Source organism: Melospiza georgiana, chromosome 3 (assembly GCF_028018845.1).
Source record: "Melospiza georgiana isolate bMelGeo1 chromosome 3, bMelGeo1.pri, whole genome shotgun sequence".
Lineage (NCBI taxonomy): Eukaryota > Metazoa > Chordata > Aves > Passeriformes > Passerellidae > Melospiza > Melospiza georgiana.
In genome coordinates, this window is record NC_080432.1 from 41496759 (window position 1) to 41523462 (window position 26704).

The 26704-nt window shown below is 46.2% G+C and overlaps 1 protein-coding gene across 4 annotated transcripts in view; it reads left to right on the forward strand.

Moving 5' to 3' along the window:
• The first annotated feature begins 1538 nt into the window (after positions 1–1538).
• Positions 1539–26704, forward strand: part of LOC131081546 (uncharacterized) — a 104829-nt gene continuing 79663 nt past the window's right edge. For all 4 annotated transcript variants that reach the window (XM_058020731.1, XM_058020727.1, XM_058020728.1 and 1 more), the window contains exons 1-3: positions 1539–2094; positions 20626–20701; positions 21960–22450. In XM_058020731.1, coding sequence (XP_057876714.1) covers positions 2026–2094; positions 20626–20701; positions 21960–22450 — 636 coding nt within the window. In that variant the 5' untranslated portion in view covers positions 1539–2025. The remainder of the gene's footprint in view (positions 2095–20625; positions 20702–21959; positions 22451–26704) is intronic.

The window sequence follows — 26704 nt, forward strand, 5'->3', positions numbered from 1 at the left end:
AGCAATTGTACACAGTAGTTTAAGCTGACTGTGGTTTATGGGTTATATCTTACAGACCATTACAAGGACTGCCAGTGTCTCCAGAGTTGAAATAAGGAAGGAATAAAGGCTTAGGGAATTTTGCTTTATATGGAAAAAAAAAAGGAAAAAATTATTAGAGAGCCTCACTTGTTGGACTTTAGAATATATATTGGTTATGTCTCAGGAGTAATTCTTATCTAGCAAAATATAACATTGCATATCTCTATGGAGGATTTCTGGTTCCAGTTAGGATTTTACTCCCTCCTGTAGGATGGAGGATGCCAGACTAGCAATCTGCTCGTGTCCAGTATTCCCTGGGTTTTTTTAATCCATACAATAAGAAAAGCAGAAGTACCTGTAGCAATATGTGGTGGCTTAGAGTCATAAGGTTGGATTGTGATTTGAATTTGGCGTGAACTCAGGGAAAAATAGGTGAAAACAAGTCCATAGTGTGAATGCAGAATGCACAGATCAAGTATGGTTTAACAGCTGAGACAGTTTCCTACTGCAGACATCTTCTAAGAAGGCACAATCTGAAAAGCAAAATCGCTTTCTGGCTCAGACTCTCTGCTTGTTGTACTCCTTCAAGAAAAAAATACTTTGCTAAGTAGAGCTGAACCGAGGCCCTTTTCCCCGCAGCAAAGATGTGCTCTCTCTTTCCCACAGTCAGCACTTTAGGAGTGCTCTTATCTTGTTACAGGCCTGCTGGCTGAGAACTGGGAACCCACAGTTAACCAGCCTGCGCTCCTGGAATCTGTACACAAGCAGAGACCTCTGCAATGCTCCCTGGCTTGTCCCAGGAGGAAGGTTGGGACAAAAGGCTCTGCTGGCCCTCAGGGACTGGGAATGGGCGAAAGGGACCTTTCACCCAGACACGGGGAGTTCATCGCTGGCACGGAGCTGGCAGTGGGTGAAAGCCCTTTGTTGTTGCTGCTGCCAAACGTGTCGGCGCCTTCCTGTGGGTTCAAAGTGGCCGGGAGCCTATCAGTCAGCCCCTGATAACTTTCCCGACTGTTTTGCCAGGGAGGTGCTGAGGGACTGCCCATGGAAACGGGGCACCTTGCTCGTGCCCGAGAATGGCTGGTGCAGCAGGAGCTGGTGCCGGCCTGGCCCCGCGCCTGCGTTTCTGTGGGGAAGGGCTGTGGCGACTTCCCTGCTGCTGGGGTGGCTCAAGGGACTCGAAACCGGACCCCCGAGCCCTCCCTATGAATCTGGCTCTGGATCGGAGGGCAGGACAGACAGGTCACGGCATCCCGTTGTGGGATCTCTGGACTGAGCGGGCTGCGAGCCAGGATGCGGTAGCGCAGAGCCAGCTGCCAGTCCCTCATATCCCGAGCGGCTCGGGGACCCAAGGAACGCCGGCGGCCGGGAAGGGCCGGTGACCCTTTAAGCGGAGTCCCCGCCCCGTCCCGCCCCGTGCCGCTCCGTCCCGCCCCGTCGGGCCAATGTGCGCCGCGGCTGCCGCGCCGCTCGGTACAAGTTTCCCGTGGCGGCGGAGCCGGAGGGAGCCTGGGGTGGTGGCTGTGGGCCGCGGTAGCGGCGGGGCGCGATGCCCGATGCCCGCCCGGGGCTGACCGGGCGGCAGCGCTGCCATGAGCGGAGCCCGGCGCCTCGGCCAGGGAGCTCTGCCGTCCCGCAGTGAGCGCTCTGCGCCGAGTGTCTCTCGTCCCTCTGCAGCACGCTGCCAGCTGGTACCTCCCTCTTTTCTGAAGCGTAACTGAGGAGGGGGTGGAAGGCAGAGGAAGTTTGGTGCTCAGTTTTTTTTCCGTAGGCTTTGCTGAGGGATTCCCTGTGCGTGGCAGCGCGGCGGGCTGCAGGACGGGGTGCGGAGGGGCAGGGGCACGGCCGGAGCCGGGGCTGTGCGGAGCCGTGCCCCGCCGTGTACCTGCGGCTCTGGATGCGAGCTCCGCGCAGCTCCGCCGAGCGTAGCGGCAGCGGCGCGGCTGATGCAGATGCGTGCGTGTGTGTGTGCTTAACCCTTTCTTGGCTCCTCGGATTTGTACCATGCTGAAGATCCTCACCAAAAAGCTCAGGAACCAGAGTTTGAACGAAATTCAACCTTTCCAGCTAAAGGTAAGGAAAGCCGGTTTTGTCTCGGTTGTGTTTTGTCCCCTTCAGGTAACTACTGAGAGGGCCTTGAGAAGCTGGAAACTTGCAGTGTTTATTATGCTGGGTCAGTTTCCTCTCAGCCAGTGTGCTCAGGAGGAACCGGCCTAGGCTGTATTCCTGTTACTTAAAGTCCCGTTTCTTTGCACTCAGAGTTATCCTGTGCAATTCAGATTATGCATCTGTCTTCATACACCTTTCTGTATCTGTCTGTTCTTTAAATGTTTTCCTTTTGATGGGATTCACATTTAACTGTGTAGGCATTTGCCTAGATACCTTTGTATGTGGGCAATCTGTAGCCTCTCAGACCTTTCCAGGCTAGAACCTCACTGTGCTAGGTACTGTACAAACATGATTTACCTAAAATGCCTTTCAGCTCTTTATTTGCATTTCTCCTTCTTCTGGTCCTTAAGGCCAGAATCTGAGCTGAAGTTTGCAGGCTGGATCATTGCTTTGACCCATAGCTTTCCAGATTCTTCTTACATCCGTTTTTAATGTTTAAAATAAAACTGAGGACCACAGATTCAGGATGAGAACTGTCTAAGCCCTTCCTGCCAAATATAAAGAGGAATTTTTGAGCCATATACCGCAGGATAAAAATGGAGCCATGACGAATGCGAAAAAAATACCAAATCCTGATTTGGCAAAATTGTTGTGAACCAAGGGATATCCCCTGAAATCAGCAGTTACTCTGGATTGGCATTGATGCTGTGGGAAGTGCAGCACCTGGCCCCAAATAAAAGAAGGGATCTGGGAAAAGTAGCAGCCCTCGTTGCCCGCGTTGGGGGCTGGGGATCCGTATGCCAGACTCTAGTGGAGTCTTTTGTATGTGTTACACAGAGGCTCGTTGCCGTGTGGCTGCACTTCTGCGCAGCCACTCTGGACAGGCTGATGGCAACTTTGATGAAACATCAGCACTGTTTCTAAAAAGTTTGCTCTACTTCTTCCTCCGGGGATTGCACATTCTGTGGCTCTCAGGGGAGGCAGGGTTAGGTTTTATTTTTGGAAGTAAAGTAAGGGCAATGCTTTAGGTTGTAGTGGATTGATTCAGTACAGAGTATTTACAGAGGCAGTGAGGGTTTTTTTAACACTGTGTTTCTGGACCTTACAGCTGCAATCTCTTCCTTTAACTTTCTTGTTTGTCTCTTGGAACCTCAGGTTGTGAAACAGTGAGACTCTTTGGAAGGAGCTCTCAGAGGTGGATACAGCCTTCAGGATGCTTGGAGGCATGCAGGAAAATGTGCATGAGTGGGCATCTGCAGCCATTTTGTTCATGTTAGTGCCAAGGTTTTGTGCTGCAGACAGGTGGTCTGCATTTTTGCAGGCTCAGTAGAGGCAGTTCAGCTTGCACTGTCCTTGTTTCCAAGGCTGTTCCATCAGAGCTGTGTCTGCAGCCTGCAGTGGGGCATGCTACAATGACTGGTATACATGTGTATGGGCAGAAAGCCAGACGTGCAAACTCTGGGTTTAAATCTGTTTTGTGGGCCTTTGGGGACCACGTGCAGCTGCCTGGTCTTGGTTGAGCCTTGCAGCAGCATACTGATTGCTTAATGGAGTGTGCAGTGCTCTGTCTTGGGTGTTGGACCAGAGCTCCTTGCAGGTCTGGACCCTGGCTAGGTGTCACAGGGGTGAGCAGTGTAGAAACTTCTGGTGGCTGTGCTCTGCTTCATGGACCCTGTGTCAAGGCCAAATGCCCTGTGCCATTTTGCTGTACTGCCCTCATGATGTGGGGCTGCCAGGCACTGACCAGACTCAGCCTTCTTGGCCTTTCTGTGTCTGTGCAGGTCTGTACATAGTCTGGCTTGTATGGTAAATGCATTATTTAAAAGGTCCAGTGTGCTGTCATTGAAACCTACTGAAAAGTTAGGTGAGAGCACAGAACCAGGTCTGTAGGCCTGGTTGGATAGGCCTGGAGCATCAAGGTTGGATAGAATAAGAATTGATCTACATTGACCACTCAAACAGAGTGCTTTCTGAGCTTTAATAACAGTATGCTTAGCTGCTCATCTCCTTCATTGCCCACTGACTGTAGCACTTTATGACTTTTTTGGGAAGTTCCCAAATTGAAGATAAAGCAAGCTGCTAGTGTGCTTCTGGATTACAACTGTACTGAAATTAGCCAAAGTCCCAGGAGACTTTCCTTGGGTAAATTATCAACTCATTTTTACAAATGTGGAAGACTTGACCAATCTTGGATTGGCATCCAAGCTTTGGGAATCTTTTCAGGATGAAATTTCTGCCCACTATAAAGGCTTTATTTTTGTATGGTGTGTCTTGAATTGGTTTAGTGCGGCTGTAATAGGGCCTCCTAGTTTTCCCCTGCTTGGAGAAGCTGAGAGGATGCCATGGCCTTCTGTAAGTGAAACCAAAAAATATGCAGTCTTGGGTGTTGGTGTAATGGACTTTTCTTTTTCCATTCTAAAGCTGGCCTTTAGGCAATTGGCAGCTAGGGCTCTTCAGAGGACTTTGACTCAAGATGTGCTGGTGTCTCTCAAAAAGTGTTCCTCCATTTCCCTTTCACCAGAAGTCACCATGGTGGGAAGGGAGGGACTGACTGACACTTCACCTGATGTTGGGTTAGCCTGCTCAGCCAGCAGTTTCTGATAAGGGTGGCTGGGCTGTCAAGTGTGATAGTTAGGGTTCAAATTTGAATGGGTAACGTTGGAAGGGATCATCTGTTCCAGGCTCCCTTTTCAAGCAGGGTCATGCTAGAGCACATGGCACAGGATTGTGTCCAGGGAGCTCTTGAATAACTCCAGCGAGGAAAACTCCACAACCTTTCTGGACTTGGTCGCCCACACAGTAAAGAAGTTCTTCCTCATGTTCAGGTGGAACTTCCTGTGCATCCACCTGTTCCTGCCTGTTGCCCCTTGTCCTGTTGCTCAGCACCACTGAGAAGAGCCTGGTTCCACCTTATTGACACCCCCTCTTTAGGTGTTTATATACATTGGTGAGATTGTCTCTATTGCCTCTTTGAAACTGACCAGGCCCAGCTCCCTCAGCCTTTCCTGGTAAGAGAGATGTTCCAGTCCCTTTATAATCATTGTTACCCTCCACTGGACCCACTCAGGAGCTCCACGTCCCTCTTGTACTGAGGAGCCCAGAACTGGACACAGCACTCCAGATGTGCCTCACCAGGGCTGAGCAGAGGGGCAGGATCACCTTGACCTGCTGGCACTGCTCTTCCTAATGCACCCCAGGATACCAGTGGCCTCCTTGGCCACAGGACACACTGCTGGCTCATGGATGGCTTGTTGTCCACTGGGACCCTCATGTCCTTCTCCACAGAGCTCATTTCCAGCACCTGAGCCTGTGCAGGTCCATGTGGTTATTCTTCCGCAGGTGCAGGACTCTGCATTTACCTTTGTTGAATTTCAGAAGATTCCTCTGTCCCCATCTCTCCAAACTGTCCTTCTGAAGGGCTGCACAGCCCTCTGGGGTATCAGCCATTCTTCCAAAATTTGTGACATCAGTGAACTTGATGAGGAGGCATCTGCCCCTTCATCCAAGTCATTGATGAATGAGTAAAACAATATTGGGCCCAGTATGGAACCTTTGGGATACCACTAATGACAGGCCTTCATCCAGACTCTGCCACTGATTATGACCATCAGCCAGTTCTCAATCCACCTCTCTGTCTACTCATCCAGTCCATGCTTCCTGAGTTTGCCTATGAGCATGTTGTGAGAGACAGTGTTGAGAGTCTTGCTGAAGTCAATGTAGACAATATCCACTGCTCTCCCTTTGTCCAGCCAGGCAGTTGTTTCCTTTTAGAAGGCAATTGAGTGTATCAGGCGTGACATTGGTAAATTCATGTTGGCTACTCCTTGTCATCCATGTGGATAGACATGGCCTCCAGAACGAGGCATTCCATCACATTTGTAGGGATTGAGGTGAGGCAGACTGGCTGGTAGTTCCCTGACTCCTAATTCTTGCCTTTTTTGAAGACTGGGATAACATTTGCTTTTTTCCAGTTCTTGGGCACCTGTCTCTGATTGCCACAACCTTCCACAGATGATCTTGAATGGCCTAGCCATGGTATTTTTCAGCTTTCTCAACATTTGTGGAAGCATCTCATCAGAGCCTGTGGAGTTGTGCATGTCAAGTTTCCTGAGGTGTCTTTCCATTGGATACTTGTGTCCCTGTAGCAGGGGCAGCATGTCCACTCCTGAGCTCATAGCACAGCCTGTTAGCTTAAGAGCTTCAGCTCTTCAACCTTCAGCTTCTGTGGCTTAGTCCAGGAAAGGAGAGGGCATTGTGCCTTGGTCTTTGGTCTACCACTTGCTTCAATGGTCTGGTGTTACTGGCTAGATATTAGGCCAGATTCAGGAACCTTTTGGGCTGCTTTTGAGCCAGAAGTAGATCTGACTTCAAAGGTTAGGGATCATCTTTGATAACTGCTGGCAACTAAGTCTGTTCCAGAGCACTTGAGACAGAAGGAAAAAAGTGGGATCAGGGGAGCGTGGTAGTGGAATGCTTCAAAACCAGCAAAGTGAGAGGGGCCTGTAACTCAATGCCTGATTTGAATTTTTTTTTTTTTTGTGTTGGTTGTCCAGTATTACAATCTAGTATAGTTTTTTATTATTTTCTTTATTATTTTCTTTCCTAGTTTTAGACTTGTAGCCCTGAGAAGCACTTCCTGAACTGTTAAGTCAGGCTGATCAAGGAGCTTTTAAAATGCATATCTTGGGCTTGCATGTGGGTTTGTGATGGAGTGCTGATATTGAGCCCTTGAAGTGTTCTCTAACCAACTCCCTGAGCTTTCTGTAAATCAAATGTCTTCTTCATCCCCACAATTTGGAGTAGGGGATTCTCACACAAATGTGTTTCTTCCAAGTTTCTCTTTAACTCTTGGGGCCTTGCTATTTATGTAGTGGCTCAAGTGTGGGTGTCTGTTTTCTGAGCTTTGCTTGCAAGCAAGCTCCTTCGGGCAGGGAGCATCTGGCTGGAACAAGTCTGTGCATTGCCAGTCAAACTAAGCCCTTAATTAGTGGCCCTAGGTGTTACCAGAATGAAACAGTTGGATTGTGGTGTGTTAAAAAATTAACTGGCTGGAACATGCAGTTAAAGAAGACTGAGGACTTTAAAGGTGGCAATTTCATTCCAGCTTGCTGTTGACACAAACAACTTTGGAGGTGACACAACTGATGTTCTAATCAACAAAAGCTGTTAAATTACTTATGTACTTGGCATATTCACTTTGGTCTTGGGCAGAGATAATACAGACATGTTTGTCACTTTCTTTGTATCCGTGATACAAAGTTAAATGTGAGTGTTCTGGTGACAGGGTATTTCTCTTCTACATAACTTTAGCCTGACATTTGCTTAAAGGGAATTGTGTGCTAGGTGCTAGCAAAGCCACTGTGTCAGTTCTTTTCATGTACTCTTGCAGCTTGTACGTGAGCATACACATCACTGGGGGCCAGAAAGTCATCTCAGTTATTTCCTACTGGCATCTGTATCTGGAATCAGCTGAAAGACTCTGGTCTGGCTGGCCAGCCCTGACAGGCAACTGGGAATCATCTTCATGCTCCCTGTGTGAAGGGGATTCAGCTGGCTGTGCAAAGTGAACCTCAAGGCTGCAGGCAGTGAGGAGTCACTCCCTCAGTCAGTGACCCTGTGGTAGCTGGTTACTCCGTGGAGCTGGGAGCATTATTTTTTTTCTCCTTAGACCAAAAAGAAAAAAAAAAATAGTGGAGTAGCATTATTATTGATGCACAGTGGGTATGCTCTCAAAGATCTGCTCAAGTGCTCAGGCTAACTTTGAATGAGGACAGACTGATTTCTGCCTTCCTTTGGGCCGACTGCTCGTCGTGTGTCACAGGTCTTCAGCTTGGCACAGGGAAAATTTAGCTTTGTCTGCTGTGGTGTATGCAGGTTTTCTCTTCTTTGTGAGTTTTTCAGCAGATGCCACAGGTTCATCCTCTAGAGCTGGAGGACTTTGTTTTACATGGAAACGTTGCTTTTCTTCCTGTTACACCAGCAGGCTACATTAGGTGCTTCTGGTTTGTCGTAATCGCAGGAAAGACACAAACGTGTGAATCTAAGTGTGCAAGTACAATTTTGATTTTTGGAGTACCTGTGAATATACCTGAAGTCAGGCTTGTGATAATTTGGACTGAAGATATGTATGTTAGTGGGTTAGATAGATATTTAGTTAAGGCGAAGAGTAGAACAGGCAATCCCAGCCACTTTAAGCCTTAGGTTTTTGAGACTTCTGCCTGAGGCATTGTAAAATAATGGGTTTGTGATTCTTTCTACTTGGCTTTGAAGATCTGGATCTTTAAGGGTTGTCATCTTTTCTGTGCAGACATTCAGCACTGATAATCTCCTGTAATGACTTAATTCCAAAGAGTGATACTTCAGACAAATTGCAGATGCTGCATATACAGCATGATGGAGCATTCATGGAAATTAAGGTAGTGTGAGACATTCTCTCAGCTGCCTTTATGATGGATAGGAAACTATGGAGGAGCTTAAAAAAAGTCCACTTCCCAAAGGCACAAAGAAATCTCATTACTTTTCCTTGTATTTCCCAATTTTTGTTTTTTATTTGAATGAAAAACTAGATTCTGAGAAGCCAGTGCTATGTATTTGGGGATTTCAGTGAAAACTGATTATTTTCTTTTGCTGGATAGTGCAGTTTTTAATTTCCTGCTGTCATGCATTGTCCTACAAGTTCCAAATTTGTTCCACTGTTTGGGATGCTAAATGTCTTCTTGAGCACGTAAAGAGCTCATATTTGAGGTGAAAGCAGAAAGCAAAACCAGGTCATTATTTATTTTAATTATATGGCTTTCACAAAAAAGTGGGTTAACTTTTTTTTTTTTTTTATAGTAAAAAGCAAGGCTTGCATGTGCTTAGGAGAGTTCTGTGGAGTGGTGGGTGGGCAGGGCACCGCTCTGCTGCAATGTGTCAGCCTGGCCAGCTTCCCTGGCTGTTCCTGGAGCACGCCTGGGGTCACAGCAGTGTTGTTGGGCTCCCTCAGAATGGGAACCAAGGGCTGTATTCCCTTTTCAGCGGGAAATAACACTCCCACACACATTGTAGGCAGCGCCGGCCCCTCCCACCCCCGTGCCTTTATCTGTAGCCCCTGTTCTCCTGTTGAGTGGGATTCAGGTTGCCGGGTGATCCAGCTCTTCCTAGCAACCGGCACGGCAGGTATGTGTGTGCTGGGCTGTGTGCTGCCCCAGGAGCTGCTGGACGCGGCCCTGGGCAGCGCCTGCTTGTCCCCTTGTCCCCCTGCCACCGGTGAGCAGCAGCCAGCCGGCTAAGCTGCTTGTGAATAGGCACCAGCGCCACCCACAAGTGCTCAGCGGGAACACCCAGGCGAGGATTTAGAGAAAAGCCAATTAGTTGTGACCTTTATGTGCGCTGAAAGCATTCCCTGTGCAACGAACTCTGCTGTGACCCAGGCCTGGGAGTCGATGTAAGGGACATATGGCCCAGTGTGACCTGTGCAGAGCTGTGCCCATGCCAGTGTGGGCACAGGGCTCCCCAAGCTGTGCGGATGCAGTTTCTTCTGTTTTGGCATGGTCACTCCTAGGGCGTGGACAGCTCAGGGTGTCTCTAGGCATTTCTTCCCTCTCTCGCTATGTTCTTGTTTTTGTGCCCATTATAACCTCCTCTCTCCCATGGGCTGGTCTGTTTGGACACAGACCTGGCATCCATGTGTACCTCAGCCTATATGTCACACTGGATGGTTCAGTTCCTGTGGGACAGGCATTTTCAGGCTGGGACATCTCGGGAGCTGGCTGAGACAGAGGGAGCAGATCTTGCATGATGATGAGGGTTTTTTTGTTTGTTTTTGTCTGCTTTTGTTTTGTTGTTGTTTTAATCTCCTTTGTAATCACTGCAGCACACCAAGTGCTCAGCCAGGTGAACTTTTGCTGTTGTCCCGTTGAGCAGCTCTAGCAGAATTGGAATGGCACAAAAGAGTACACTTGTGAAGAACTCACATGATTAGTTCTCTGGACCATCCTTGTTGGTTTCATGGAAGATGAAATACCATGGATGCTTATGGAAACTCCCTGTTGGACTTGTATGTAAGAAAGTATCTTGCTTGGTACATTTGCACTGAAGCTGCCACATGGCTGCATGTGCAGTAATCCTGATTCTTTCTAGTTATTCTGTGTTAGCACAACAGAATGTCATTTAAGGGTGGCAGGGGCTAAAAGCCTAAAGAAGATTCTGTGAGTGCTTCCCAAAGCAGCTGATGTGGACCAGCCTCTTATTTCTTTGTTTCCAGCCCTCTCCTCCCCCAGCCCTTTTCTTCCGGCAGCTCATCACCCAGGCTCAGCCTGCTGCAGAGAACTGCAGCTTGCCCAGGCCTGAGCTGGGGTGCTGGGAGCAGATCAATGTCTGTGTGTCTGGTGTGCACCCTGCGGATGAGTGTTGTGAGCCAGGAGATGGGTGAAACCTGGGGAGGTGTCCCTAAGGCGTAGGGATACCCATGGCACAGGGATACCTGGTAGGCTGTGGGTTGCCTCCCTCAAACTGCGTGGCTGGCTTGGCTGGTCCTTGTGCCCAGCAAACACACCTGAGAAAAGGCCCTGCAGCTTTGCCTGGCTTCACCTCCCCATCCTAGCTCCAGCATCAGGCCACATGAGAAGAACTGAGTTCAGGGCTTGAAATGCTTTCTAAGGAGGAAAAGGAAACCAATGCCTGCCTTTAGGTCTCCAGAGGAGGCTTTTGTTAGTCATGTCTCCTGTTTCATGGATAGGTTCACCTGAGGTTTGTTGCCTGACTTCAGGTAGATGGTCCTTATCTAAATTGAGATTTATGAAAGAATGGGAGATGCCTGGTTTTTGTGAGATGTCCAAATACCTCAGTATTCATAAATGTTCACAATGAGAGTAGGCAGGCCTTAGTTTCTGATATATCTAGGGATATAGACTATTGCTTGGTAGCTGATTAATTGATTTGTCTGGGTTACAAACCTGTTTTTGAGCCAGGATTTCAAGGAGATCAGTCAATTTGAGTTGCTGATAGCACAAAGATCCTACCCCTTCACACCTATTTTATTCAGCAATCTGTCTCATTTTACTCCTTCCTAACAGGGTCACATTGTTTCCATGATGCATGCTGGTTTTTATTTAACTGATGTCCTTACTTCTTGGCATAACACAATCTACCAAGCTCTATATGGACATAAGATGAGAATAAAATTTCCTTTAGTTGAATGGGGAATTTCCCATCTTAAGGAAAGGTGCCAGACAGGCAGCTAAGTTCTCCAGTTTGCTAAGAATGTGTCTGGATGTAAGCTGGAAAAATATAAAATAATCCTTCCATATCCTGTCACCCAGTTATTACACACAAAGCTAAGTGGTTATTCCAGACAGTTGTCTGCAGCCAGACTATTCTTGTGTGGTTTTTTTTTTTAATATAGTTTTTTCTTTATTTCTATGAGTTGGTTATTCCAAAGGAATAAAGTTCTATGGCCAAAGGCTAATTAGGAGGAAAGAACAGAGATATTTGGTGTGAAGCCTATAAACTGAAATAATTTAGAGGCTTGAAAAATCAGCAGCTTCCACGTATAGATTTTTTTGTTCTCAGAGAACCCTTTTTGTTCTGGCTTGGACAGAGGCAATCACTTTTGGGAAACCCCTCAATGGTATTTTGCAGAGGGCTGCAGTGCGGCTTTTCCTGTCTTGCCCCTGAACTGATATGTGGGAATGCTAATTCAGTATGTGGTGCTGGGACACTGCCTCAGGAGCACTCTGTGGTGGGGTGAGTTGGACCTGGCAGAGCACTGTCACACTTTGCCCTGTGCGTCCCCCTTGCCTTGTGACATTGCAAGTAATTCCATGGTGCTCTGTCCCACTTCCATAAATGGGATTTGGGAGCATCCATCCCATATTAGACCTACAGTTTCCCCCAATAGCCTATCCTCCTGCATTTGTAACCCAATAAGTTTCTTCTGCCTAAACCTGTTCATTTTACACCACCAAATCTGTGTAGAGGTATTTAGATGCAGAACATCCAGTATTTCACACCTTAACTACACACTGCCAAATTATTACCCGTTATTTGTTTAGGACCTACCTCATACTAATTTAATTTTGTGCCTTCTGTGCTGTATTTTGGAGAAAAGAGTAAATATTCAGATTCTATCTTTGTGAATATTCAAATTCTGTCTTCTTTTCTAGGTCATCCTCTATGTGTGGGATGATTTGACAACCCATTTGTCAGATTTTCCTAACTAGGAACCACTTGGAATCCCAAAATATTTACCAGGAAAGGATCTGGTGCAGTGAGAGACATTACAAGTTATGACTTGTTCCTAACTCTTACTTTGAAGGTGCCTGACCAGACGGATCAAAGACCTGGTCTGAAAGGATTAACCTTCTGGTTTGCTCTCTGATAAAACACAAGAAGTTTGGTGTAAATCCACAGAGATGAAACAGCTCTCATCTGCTTGCACTCAGAGGGGTTAATGTGAGGTTTTAAGGGGAGGAGAAGCCTGAAATGTCTCATGTGCTCCAAATGTATTTTCCAGCCTGACTGTAAGGCATTGTTCCTTGTGTTTGCAAATGTGGCTAATGTAGTTCTTAATGGCTGAGCAGAGGTGAGTGTCGAGTGAGGTCTCCCAACACAAGCAGCTTCTCCTCGGCTAAGGAAGTCTCTCAGGGCAAAGGCACTTGCCCTCTGAGTCTTTTGAGTAGGGAATGGAGAAACTGTTACCAGATGTGTTGTTTATGCCAGCTGCTGTCAGCCGTGCTTCCCTGGTTGAGGGCACTCATGGAATGCTGAGGAGCTGCTGAAAACTGCCTGAGAAGCTGGCCTGTGCAAAGAAACCTTTCCCCATCATAGCAATAGTAACTGGGCTAGGCTGGTGGGGTGGGCTGTGTTTAAATCCCTGAGGCCAAGGCAGGAATGGCTGGCACTGGTGTGAGCAGCCAGCTCCCATCCTCCCTCCCTGAGCAAATGCATTACAGATAAGATCAGCTATTAGAGGTGCCTCTCCAGTTCTAGGTGTCCCTTGTACTGTCTTCCTCTTGTTTCTGAGAGGGTTTTAAGCCTCTGATAAATAGTGTTGCTTTTAAGCTGACTACTTGGAGCTGAGGTTTAGCAGCAAATGGGCTGTAAATTACAGATGGAGCTAAGTCACTGTATCTCAGTGCAGCGTGGATGAGGCCCTGTGAAGAAGGTCTTTAATCCTTCGGGTCCTTTTTTTCTTCCTGGATTGCTGAGCTTTGTGGTGTCAACACTGCTGAATAACACTGCTCCTGCCGGGTGTGAGCCAGGGATTGCCAGGGCTCTGAGCTGAGAGCTGTCAGGGAGTGGATCTTCTTTGCAAAGGGATCTCTTTGCATCACAACTCTGTTGCTGCTTGTTTCTGATATAGTTCTTTGTTAGCTCTCATCTGTGCTATGTTGTCTCCCCTCACAGGATGAAAAAGCCTAACAGGTGAATGCCACCCTCATGAGACTCCTTGAAACTTGTATAGGAATTAGCCACAGCTCTCTTCATTGCAGCAGCAAAGCTACAAGTAGAGTAACAGAGCTGTTGAGAAACTCATAGTGTGGTTCTGTCACATGCAGGTGACTGCCACCTGGGGCCAGGCTGGCTGGGTGTGTGTGAGGAGCAGAAGCTGAGTGTGGGACGAGTGTAGGAGATTGGTGGGACACTTACAGGGAAGTGGCACACCTGGGAGCTTTATGTGCAGGTACAAGTGGGGCTGGGGGAGTGTATGGTTTCTGTCACTTGCAGCAGAGCTATAAACCTTAACTAGCCTCTTAAGCTAACAGCATAAGGATCATTTGAGAATTTTGTAAAAGTTCTTGCTACCAGAAGGAGTGACACGTATCACAGCATGGAGCTGCACCATTCCCCTGGCTCCCATGCTGCAGAAGTGGTAGAAGTGGTCTTACTTTGGAACACAGTGGTCTGGGAAGTCAAGAAGGAAATTGAAGGATTAAAGACTCTATTTCTGTGGTAACACCTTGGTTACTAGACCCCATCCACCTGCTGAGTGAGGGCTGTAGTGACTTTGTTTTATCTTTATTTTTAACAAGTGAAATTTATAACATTGAAACTGTGGTTCCAAACATGACTGCAGTTCTGTTTAATCAGAGAGATTCTTGTTCTAATAGTGGCTTTGAGGATAAATAAACTCAATAACGTCCTCTCAGATTTGGAGTATTTTGTGTGGTAAGGAACAGAGTCTGAGTGGATTTTGCCTAGGAGGCCTTTTAAAGACTAATTTTTTAATTGCTAGCATTCCTTTTGTGTCTTTTGCTGGCACAGAAGTGTGATGCCTGATGGGAGGAGTGTGTGCCTCTTTATGGGTGCCTATGCCATTGGTAGAATGAAGGCTGTTCTAATCTGTTTGCAAGTAATTATTTCTATTTTGGGTGGAATTTAAAAGCATGATCTTAGTTTTATTCTTGTAACAGTATTTGCCCAGAGTTCCTGAGAACAGACCCTGCATGGATAGGAGTCTCAATTGCAGGCATCAGCTATATTCCCATCCCTGGGACTGGGGAACATGGGGTATCCAATTTCTGGTGCTTGTGCACTCCCAAGTGTTCAAGCACCATAGGCTCACTGGTGGTGTAAGCCTACTTTTCTGGATTAATGATGAAGCATCAGGACTTGCTGGGTTTCTTGGGTTGGTTGGTTGGTTTCTATTTTGTAAATCCTCTGGTGTTTTTCTCTTTAGTCTTGTGCTGCAAAATCATCTCAGCTGAACCCTGGGAAGAACAGGGGAAGATTTTGAAAAAGAGGTTTGCACACTCTGACTGCTGCAAAAAGAACTGATGTGGGGCAGATAAAGGAGTGCAGAGAATCAGCTGTGTTGGCCTGAGCCATGTTTTGACCAGTCAAAACAAGAACCCTTTTCCAGGGCTGAAGCCAGCCCCACTGCACTTGTCTGCATGGAGTCCTCTGGTTTATTCTGCTTGCAGATGAGGATCCCCAGCACGAGGGTAGTGTATCTCTGCTTTAGTTCTAGTCAGATCTGTCTACAGGTGCCACTTCTTTCCAGAAGCTGTAGACAGTATGGTCAAGACACACTTATGTATTTGTGAAAGTGCAGGTGGACGAGGGAGAGGATTTAAAATGGTAGGAGGACCAAGCATGAACCTCCTCACATCCATGCCCCACTCATATCCTCACTGTTCTCTGTAAGCCTTGTGCCTTCCTTTCAAGATCTAGGTAAGCCAATTTAAGCCCATGCTTCTGGAAATGCAGTTCAGTCATTGCTCCTCAGAACAGAAGCTTGGTTTCCATATTCTTTGATTAATGACTGCCACCACTTGCATCCTGAGAGTTGCCAGTGACCCTGTTTGGCAGTGTATGAGAATGGTAAGCACTGAACAAAAATAATAACTGTATTGTTAAAGCATTGCAGATTTGGCTACCTAGAGTGACTCTCTGCTTTCCTCCCATCTGTGAAACCACTGACAATTAATACACTCCAGGCCCATGCCGAAGCTGGCATTCCTACAACAGGAGTTTTGCTGTACTTGGCATAGTAGGGCTCAGAAAACAAGGGCCTCAGGGAGTGCTGTGTCCCACTGGCCCATCCCAGCTTTCATTTACCCAACAGCTGCTCTGTCAGGACCATGTTAAAGGGTTGTGAGCCCTAGGTTTGTCTATAGCCATTTGCAAGGAAATGGTGGATAGAGTTTGAAGGCAGACCTACTGTGAAAATTAACAGGGAACATAGTAACATGGAAAAATATTCTAGAAAAGCTTTTCCAAACCAGGATGGTTCTTGGTGAGAGTTTATCTGTTGAGGGACCCCAGGTATAACCTGTGCAGTCACATCTCACGTGTGGATGTTTGAAGATTGAGCTGAACTTTTCTTGAGGAGAGAGCCAACCTGATGTACTGGCATAAATTCTCCCCGATAATCACTGAATATCTCTGAAAATCAAAGGAGATCTTGGGAAAGGAGTTACATGTTAATTTGAAGGTCTGTTTGACTCATTCCTTCCTTCTTCCTAATGTTCCATGGCTCAAAACTGCCTTTCAGTGTCTCATCATCTACCTTGTTTTCCAACTTTCTGATTCAGTCTCTTATAATTGGTAGGATGGCACCTCCCTCATTCAAGATCAGGCAGTGTCCCATGGCAACTATACCAGTTGTTGACCTGGAAAAATATCACAAGGGAAATTTAGTGAAGTGTTTTTGCTAAATCCAAGTGGAAATGGAGAAGAGCCAGCAGCAGAGCCCTGTGTTGTAGGTTGCCCATGTCTATAGCAGCTGTTCTGTAGGCAGTGTGGCAGGGGGGAGGTGATTACTGGTTTCATTTCTCCAGTTTGAAGTCTGAAGAAGTGGAAATCAGTTCCCCATCACAGAGATACCAGTAGTCATTGCTGAGCTCATCCATTGCTTTCTGGTTGTGTGCCAGGAACCAGGGTGTGAGACCAACTTAGTGAAGTCTCTTTCCAGGGCTCTCGGAAGGGACTTCACTTAGTTGCAGAGATTCCCAGCAGTGGTCAGCCTGAAGTGAGCAAGCCTGGGTCACAAACAGCCTTGTATGTACAGCACAGGCAGTGTTGGCCTCTGCCAGGGAAACCATCTCCCTGGAGGTAAACTCCCTCCTTCCCTCCCTCCCTCCCCTGCTCCCAGAGGGAGATTGGGAATGATGCCCTCCAGCCTGTGGGCATTCTTCATTCAGGCTGGGAACACGGGGTTGCCTGTGGTCAGTTGTATCTTTGTATTATTTCTTCCTCATGAACATACCTCTGCTGCACCAAACCATGCTGTTGGTGTTTTAGGTTTTTAGGAGCCTTTAAGTGGAGCCTGGTGGGAGTTTTAGTCTGCCTTAGAAGTGAGATTTCTTATCCTTTGTAAGCTCACAGATGATTCTTAATATCATTGCTTTTGATTGTATGATAGCAGGATAATTTCTCTTCTGGAAGCCAAACCAAGAGGAACTCCACTTTAACATAGTGGGACTTTTTAATTGTCTGATGTATTTCAGAGCTTTAGACTTTGAGGGTGATGTCATCCTGTAGGACCTGTGCAATTTCAACTGCAGTTTATTACTCAGTTGACAAGCAGCAGTGTGATCAGAAATACACATTTTTCTGTCTCTAGTTTTTTTCTTTTATCTCCTAGTTTGTCTTTCATGTTAAAACTCCCTCAAAAGTGTAAGCTTTACTCTTAAGTTTTCCTTAAATACCATCTGGTTATTTTACAACAAGCCATATTTCCTTACTAGAGATGGATGGGAAATGAAATGGATGGGGAAGTTAGTTTGTTTCTGTCTGGAACAGAAGGAGTCCTTATCCTGACTGAAGGCACATCAGATGCCAGGGCTGAAGGTCCCAAGTGTAGCACTGAGTGATCCTCATCAACAGGAGACTGATTGCTGATGCATTTACTGAAGAAAAACTGAAGGGTGAATGGCCTGCTGTCCTTTGGTTTTTGGCTTCTTTTGTGCCATAGCCACATTTATGTGAATTGAAGATATTTTTTCTGTTCTCTTCAATTATACATGTCAAGGCAGAAAGTGTGTTGTCCACAGTCCTGGCAACTTTTCCAGTTGCTCCAGCTTGAGCAAGAGCTTGGACTATGTGATACCAAGAGGTGTCTTTCAATCTATCCATTCTGCAATTGATGTGCTCTGAATGAAGCCATGATCTGGTGGGACTTTTGACATGAAGTTTTCCAATTTTCTGCTACAACAGTGCCACAGTTCTGAATTCCTGAGGAAAATGGGGCTGTACTGCCTTGGACAAAAGTAAATCTGTGGCTAATATAGGGGAGGCTGGAGGCCTGAACACAGTACTGCTGTGTTTAGTGAAATGTTTTTGAATATTTAGGAGAGGGTACTGTTAAAGCCTGGGAAGAGTCAAGGGAGAGAGTATTTATCTTCAGCCAGTCAGAGCATTAGTCTTTGATTTCATAGATCTTTAGTTTTTGCAAAGTCTTGTTATCCAAACTGACAGAGAACCCTTTTTTTTTTTGATCTTCCATTAATCTTTGCCTGTGTGAGGTATCGTGGCAAGGAGTTTCAGGTAAAAAATTTCAGTTCTACAAGATTAATGGTTAGCCTACTAGGAATGATGGTTCTCTGTTGGGGGACATAAAAGCTAGAGTCTCTTGTTTGAAAGATTTTTCTGTGCTCTGAAGAAAGCCTCTAGCAAAGTGTTTAAGGCAACTCACAAGGGACTTGATCTTTGGTTGCCTGAGGGACTGGGGAGGGCTCAGTACAGGAGAGTTACCCATAGGAGGCTAGGGGCTGACAAAATTTCACTTGCACAGGAAAGAGTGAATATTTTGGAGGTCCAGGACTGGTAGACACAGACTTCAAACGTCAGTCATGGACTCGAATCCACCTCCTATCTTCAGTATCTCGAGCCAGTGACATTGTGCAGTGGCTGTTTGACCTGCATGTGCTGGATGTCATTGGCTTTTTTTTGGAATCGGTGCTGTGCCATGTATTGACATTCATTCACATTGTACAGAAACTGGAGCTGCTAGGTTTCCCACACAGAGCTGCTAAACCTCGCTGAAAACCCTGCCGTGTCCAAATGAAAGGTTTTTATGTGGGAACGAGCCACAGCCTAAGGTCAGTACCTCTCCAGTTAGAATGGGAGCCTTAGCTTTTCTAAGGGAGACAGGACCTCTGTCTGTCTGTACAGCAGCCACACAATGGCACCTCAGTGTCAGCTGTCCCCTCTGTGAACTGCCATGGTACAAACAAGGTATTATACCTGCTCTGGGGACAACTAGAAGTCTCTGTGTTTGGCAGTGTTCCTCAGTGCCAGCTGCCTTTATTAAATGATGCATGTGTGTGAACGCATACAAGAAAATTGTAGTTGTAGAAGGAAAAACAACGTCCTGTGTTTACTTCAGGAATATCTGCAGTGGGGATAAATCTGAAATCTGACTTGCCTGATTCATCTTTTGACTGTTGAGAATGTAGTTTAAAGACTAACAAGAAAGGAAAAGATATTTTGTTTTCTCAAAGGGCAGTGTAAATATAGAGGGGCAAAAGGTAACTTTAAAGAAGGAGGGGGGGAAAAGGTGTCTGCATGCTTTTGGGGGGAACAAAATGCAACAAACAGTCCTGGAGGATGGTCACAAAATAGGTGTGTTGATTTAATAGCTGTCAAATTCAGGATCAATCAGATTTTGTCAACTATTATTGTTTCTCTGCATCAGCAGTGTGTCTTTCATAGACACGTAGGTTAAGTGTAGGCGCTCTGTGGTGTCTCTGGGTGGCTGAAACACTACAAAGACATCTCCCCAGGGTGGTGAAGGTAAAATGGGTCCAAATCAGTGTCGTGGCTCTGTGCTTGCCTCCTCTTTGTAAAAGTCAAGCACAGCACATCAAAGGTGTAAAATGGAAGCATAGCATGTAACTTTTGGAAACCTATTGCCGCTGGATTCTGTTGTGAGCAAGTATTTTGAGGCAGCTAAGAATGATAGCCATGTTTGTCGTTCTGAATAAAAAGGTGTAAGGAATAGTGGAGTTCATCTTGCCGTGATCATGTTTTTCCAGAACTGTTTCTTATAAAGGTTTCTTTTAAGTATTGCATTTTCCTTTGACTCATTTGGTTGTGGCTGCTGCCAGAGACACATACTAAGTTGTGTAGTTCAATGGTTTGATCTAATAACTTCCAGGTAGGCTCTTTGCAGCTGAACAAAAGTCACTTTAGTAGCAAGGTAGGTAGGATTTCCTCTGTGTAGGAAACTCAGAGGCAGTGTGATCTATCTGACCTATAAAAGCTTGGTTTCAGATCTCTCAGTCCTCTCAAGAGGCAGCTAGCAGGTTTGTTCAGTGTTAGACATGTTTTGAGTAAGTGGCTTGTAGTCCATTGGCTGACACAGAGTAGATGTTCCTGAAAAGTCTTGATATTGACAAAATATGTGAGTTGTTGTTAATCTTAGAGCATTCAAAGGTGTTCAGTAGTACTGTAAGTTATCTCCTGGAGGGGACAACTTAACAGTATTGTCTGTGTTTCTGTGAAATCATGTTTCTTTTATTTCTATTAAATACCTCAGGGTTGGCCTGTAGGAAAGCAAGATGAGTCTGTTCTGTGGTGGATTGTGTGTGAACTTCAAGGGGGAAGTGTGGGTACACACACAGGATGGCAAAGCTAATGGGCCACTTCCATTTGTGGGTGCCTTGCAAGTGCTGTTGACAGGATGTGTCTCTATCTCAGCAGCGGCGATTTTGGAGATTCGGTTATCCACGTGATGTGGATGTGGTAGGCCATGATGGTTGTAAGCTACATGTCTGGGAAGTGAAAGGCAGGATATGTTCATTGTACTTGGGAAAGAGCTGGCAGTGCAGCTCTTGTGGTGGAAGCAGCAGTAGTTTGTGTGTTCTGTGTTGCTGAAAGTAAGAGGGTACGATGGGAGGTTGGGGCTGGGAGATGAGGATGTGCACACAGGAAGGTGCCATGGCTGGGTGTGTGTGGTTAGGTAGGGTGGCTCCCTCCAGGATATGAGAGGGGGAGGGTGGGGGAAGTGGCTTGGGCAGCAATATTCAGTGTTCATGATGAAGCCTTTTCTTTCTCCTTGTCCCCTAGATCTCCTATCCCCCAAGTGATGAGGACAGCGATGACTCTGAGGGAGAGAACCAGGAACTTGCTCAGATCGACAGAGGTAAAGGGATGAAGATAGAAGGATCCCGGGATACTACGGCTGAAGTCAGTTTTTCTTTTCACTCGTGCTCTTGCAAGTGCCTCCTTCCCAGTCCCCAATGTACCACAAACAGATGCATTAAATCAGTCACCTTTGAAGCATTTGGGACCTCACAGGGAGAGGCTGGTGTTATCAGATGCTGCAGTTGCATTTTTATCACCAGAAACAGACATTGTTAACCATGTGTTAAAGTCCCAGTGCTGAGACATGGGGCAGAGATGATCCACAATTGTGCCAGCAGCAGAGCTGGGACTAAATTTTTATCTTCTGTTCCATGCTTTTGCACTTGGATCATCTTTGTTCTGGGTTTTCTCATCCTTGCTATTTTGAGTTTGAACCTTCAGTTTATTAATTTCCCTGGACTCATTATTTGATTATCTCTCTCCCTTCCTCCTAGACTGTTGGTATTGTGCACTATATTCTTGCATCTAGTGAGAGTCTTTGATAGAGAAGATATAGGTGCTCTGCTGTTGTTTTTGGACTTGATATGAAGTAGCTTAGAGCTGCAGGTGAAATCTGTAGTAAATGCACCTCTTGAGTTATGCTAAGTTTTCCATTAGTGTATGCCCTGGTGCCCAGGTTCAAGCAGATTCTTATGCAGAGGAAGCAGAAGTTCAATTCCTGACGCACAGGACATGTCCTGTTAGAGTTCAGATCCCTGCTCCATATGCTTAGCCTAAAAAGAGCTCAGCAGAAGAGATAAAGCATGCCTAGCTTGTGACTGAAGACAGGCTCTCTTGTGTGACAAGTCTTGTAATAGAGGACTTTTATTTCTAGAAACCAGATCTCATTTATTTGAGCCAAAAATGTGACGCTTAGGATAGCCTAACTTGGCTCTTCTGCCCTGAGAACTGGTCACTAGAAGTTAATATTTTTGGCTAGAGGCAAGTGCCTAGCAACACATTTGTAAGCTCGTGTCTTCTCCACCTTGAGGAGGTGAGGTGGGTGACAGATCGTGTTCTTTCTCTGGAACTAGACTTCCAGGTGATGGTTTGAAAGGGGATGACATCTAGCAGTCTGGTCTGAAAAAAAGTCTGTAAACTTCCAAAGGGAAGCATTCAGCTGGGGGGTGTTTTATCTGGAGAAGAGAAGGTGGGGAAACAGCTCAGAAGTTTACTTGGGAGGAGATGAAAACAGCAGGTCAGGAGGAAACACGCCCGTTTTATATAGGCTGTGGGACCCAGATGTGCTCTGCCACTTCTCCATCTCCTCCCACCAGAGAGAAGACGGAATTGTGCCCTGACTCCTCTGGCCACCAACCAGCTCCAGAACCAGGAGAGCCAATGCTGCAAGGTTCGGGCCCTCTTCCACGCCAGCCTTGACCGGCACAGCTCGGAGGAGGAGCTGGAGCGCATCAACCGCGAGTTTGCGGCGGAGAAGCGCAAGTGGTCGCAGGTCAGCCGGCTCACCTGCTGCGGCGACGGCAACAACGCCTCCTCCAGCGACGAGGAAGTGAAGAACTTGTGCGCCATGTCCTTCCGGCCCGTGGCAGAGCGGGGCGACGGCCTCCAGGCCAGCCCCAGCCCCGTGCTGTTCAGTGCCTCCCCTCCCAAGAGACTGCAGCCCCTGGTGCGCAGCCCGGCCTCCGCACCTCTCATCTTCACCAGCGTCGGGGCGGGCCTTGAGCAGGTCATGCCTTGTAAGAGACACCGACAGGGATATGGGGATAAGGTCAGCAGGCCCAGCCTTGACCTGGAAAAAATGCAGCAGGTAAGGCGGAGCTTCACGGGAGGAAAGCAGCATTGCTTGAGAAAAAGGCCTGGTAAGCAAAGACAGAAATGGGTTATTGAGGCAAGTATAGCGGTGCTGTGAGGGCCTTGATGAAGGAGGAATGATGAGGAGGACTTTATGGATATCAGAAGGCTAATTAATTACTTTATTATATTATACTATTTTATACATCTAAAACTGAATCTGCTAAGCACTCAACTTTGCACACACTGCACCAAATCTTGTGACTGTCACTTGACAGTCCTGACACACACACATTCTTGGCCCTGATAGGCCAAGGGAACAAAACACTATGGTTTTAGGTAAACAATCTCCATATTACATTCTACTTTTGTACAAACACAGGTATAGCAAATGGTAGGAATTGTGTTTTCTTTCTTTGTTCTGAGAATATTTCTAGGTTTCACATTCTTGGGAAGAATTGTGCCTTGCTTTTCTCTGTGAAGAGAAATGTGGGCTACAGGTGAGGTTCAGTAAATTCATAGGGTTGGTTCTTGTTGTTGTGTCTTCAGGGCACACTTTCAGGGTACTTCTGCTGTCTGTCTAGGATAAATTGGGGTAAGTGTAGATAGCCCTCTTGAGAGGTAAAGGCACTGCTGCTTGAGTGGCTCCTGCCACGCTTGGGCTGTTCTCTTGCTACCCCAGGAGGAAGGCAGCACTTGTGCTGTCCAGTTCACTGCATGGCACAGGAACAAAATCGCTGGCATTTGCTTTCATCAAGTTACCACTGCTTCCATGATCTGACCTATGTCACTTACTCCAAAATAAATTAATTGCTTAACATGTATAAAAAGAGCCTTTGCTGAAAGGGGTTGTCAACTTGATGATGATAGGAATTTCCACACTTGTTGAGCTCCTTGGGCCTAGATCTCTTTATGCCTCCTAGCAGTTTTATAGCCATGTAAAAGAGAGCTTTTTGCCTTCTTAACATTTCACAAACTGCTTACATTTTGCTGTAGATGCAGTTGCTCTTGATTTTGCAGGACTTTAATTTGGCCTTGGACTGAGGTGTGGAGATGCTAGAAGTTTGCCTTGTCTCTGCAGAGCCTGGGAAATGGGGCAGGCTGCCCTGTGCAGTTCCCATCTGGCGCCTCTCTTTCAAAAGGCCTTGCTGTAGAGTTAGTATTTCATGTCTCTTCATTATTTTTCTATTTGCACTGGTGTAGTGTCAGCTTAAAAGGATATCTGCAGACATCTGCTGGCCCTGGAACATTGCAGTAAGTTAAAAACAATTATTTTCAGTTCTGAATTTCCTCTCATTAGGAAAGAATTTCACTGCCTCTGGTTTGTTGGACGTACTAGTTTTAACCTTGCTTGCAACGATTCCTTAAAGCTTACAAGATGGACCCACTAAAAGAAAGGACTGTGCATTTATTTTCTAAGAACCCTAAAAGTGAGATTTCTATTTCCCTATTACATTGTTGGTTTTTCTCAGTCCTGCTGGCAGCATACCTCCCATGAATACATAATGCAGAGACTTGTGCTTTCAGTACGGTTTTCCTCACCCCCTTTTCAACCTTCTAGCCAAGTTTCTGCTCACAGAACATTCAAAAGGCCCAGTCTTGCATTTCACATCACCCAAATCTTCTACTGATACTGACAGACTTTAATTAGTCTCACATCCTTACGAGAGAAGAAGAAAGCTGCTAAGCCTGTGCCCAGCCTTCTAGTTTTTCAGAGTGCACATAAGTAAATGAGAAAATGTTTCTTTTGGCCCAGGTGATTGCTCTGATTTAGATGCTAGGCATGGCCTGCTCTCCCTTAAGCATCTTTCAGCACTGTCTTCAGGAGTGTATTGATAAAGGTTAGGGGCTAATTTAAACAAGCTTTCCAAACTGTTGGTTTTTTTGGGAAAACCTTGTGAGAATAATTGCCTTCCTTGTCAATTTGCTCTCTACACTTCTGGATTAATTGTGGCAAAGATTTTTGCAAAGGAAGTTGAAACCTGGAGTGGAAGTGGCAGTGTGTTATTTAAAAAACATTTTTACTGTGGATATCATTAACATTCCATGGTTGTGGAATCCATGTTATAAAGAAAGTATAGTCAGCTGGTGGATTTAATTTGACAGAAAGTGCACTGAGGGCACAACATGACATGACACACACATGCACAGTGAGATGCAGCCTGAATATTTTATTTGGTCATTTGTATTATTTTTATAGCTCTAATTGGTTAACTTTCAGCCAGTAACATCTTGAAGCTTTATGATGAGTCTTTGCTTGCTACCTGTACTTATTTCTCCTATGAAAGTTATTCAGGCCCCCCGTTTCCCACTTATAAAATGGGACCAGGGTGTTTGTTTTTTGTCTGTTTCCATTTTCCAACAAAAATGGCTCTTATTAACTGCCTGGGCAATGTGTGGCATCCTGTGTTTCTTAGTCAGGTAAATGATGCATATGAGGAATGTTAATATTAAACAGGCTACTCTAAGGCTTCATCTGGGCTCTAAACATCAAGCTTTTCTTGCTTTGTGATTCTTATCCTTGCTATCATGCTTGCCCATGAGAACACAGCTGAAAAGTTTATCAGCTAGACTTTTTTTCTTTTGAGCAGCAGATGTGGCTTTCACTCTTATCCCTGAGCCCTACTTCCCATCCCTGCAGCTCTGAGCAGCTGACAGATGACAGAGTATCAGGCAAGATGAATTTGTGCCTGAAGCAAATGTGCTGTGAGATAAGAAGACACTTTGGGGGTGTGAGGTGGTATGGGTAACTCAGGGGTGGATGAAGAGAAGCCAAGTGCTTTGCATCAAATTCTCTTTATGTTGGATGGTGATGGAATATTGGTCCAGAGGGTTGAGGTGTGGAGTGGGTCTGTGTTGGGATGTCTTCCTTCCATGAGTTGATGGCAAGTGGTATCCAAATGTCTCCCTGTATTGCAGTGATTTGGTGCCTTTTGGTAAAAAAGAGGAGCAAATTTGGGAGACGGGTGTGTTGGGGGCAATCAGAGTGCTTTAAAGAAGTTAGGGAATTGCTGTCCTTTCTTACCATGTGAATAAATGGAAATCTCCATCATCCATGCCTTTCAGTTCAGCCTTGTGCAGCAGGGAAGGCTGTATCAGGAGCAGGTTTAAAAAGCCCTGTTTTGATTAGATGCCAGGCTATGCCTTTCCAACTTCACAGGGTACAGTGATTCAGCCCTTCTGTGTCCCAGACATGAGTTTGGACTGTTGGCAGATGCATTTCCCACCCTGGCTGGTCAGCTGGCCACCCAGTGTCTCCCTGTTGAGGCCGAGTGAGGACATTTCAACGCACGCTTTTCTTCACTTCTCCAAAGGCTTAGAAAATGAGCTCAGAAGACTTCTATTCTTTCCTTAATTGGGCAGAAATGCCCTGGCTTGTGCAGACACTCGCTTTGCTGCAGTGAATGCCCTCTCCCAGCACCCCTTGATCATGGTCCCTGGGCAGACACATCATTGCATGCTGGCCCTGCTGCCAACCACTTGCTCTTTAATGAAGCCTGCTGCCACCCTGCATGGCTGCTGCCACTTTAGCATATCTGGCTTTTTTGGCAATGCTGAGAGTACAAGGTCAGGGAGAGCAGGGATATCCTTGGGTTCAAGGTTGAAGGCTCCAGGTTCACCTGAGGCATAAGGAAGTCTAGGGTGTCACAAAGACTTCTTGGAGCTGCTGAGCTCATTCCCAGGGGATTAATTGGTCTTGGCATGTTGTGTAAACAGAGAGGAAGTAAAGGATCCTCCTGTGCTATTCAGTGGGACTGCCAGGAGCACCTTTGAAATCTACTTAAAGAAGATTAAGTCAGACCGTAGCATTTGCAGGGAGAGAGATCTCCTGGGGGGACAGCAGCTTTGGGGTAGTACAACAAGCAGTCCAAATTCTTTATGTGGGTAGGTGCCTGATGTGGAAAGCATAATTTTGAAGTACAAGGCAAAGAGTGTGGGTACATGGGTGTAATTCCAGGTATGCTGCAAAGTGATTAGGTAGGTTTCATGTCTTGCTCAGAGCTTTCTGCTGTGGTTTTCCTGCTTGTATGAATAGAAAGAATCAGAAATTCATAGAATATCTTGAGTTGAAAAAGACCCACAAGTTCAAATCCTGGCCCTGCACAGCACAGCACCAAGAATCACACCATATGCCTGAGAGTGTTGTCCAACTGCCTTTTGAACCTTGTCAGGGTTTGAGGTTTGAACCTCTTACAGTGCCCAGCTACCCTCTGGGTGAAGAACCTTTTCTTATATCCAACCCAAACCTCCCCTGACACACTCCAGGCCA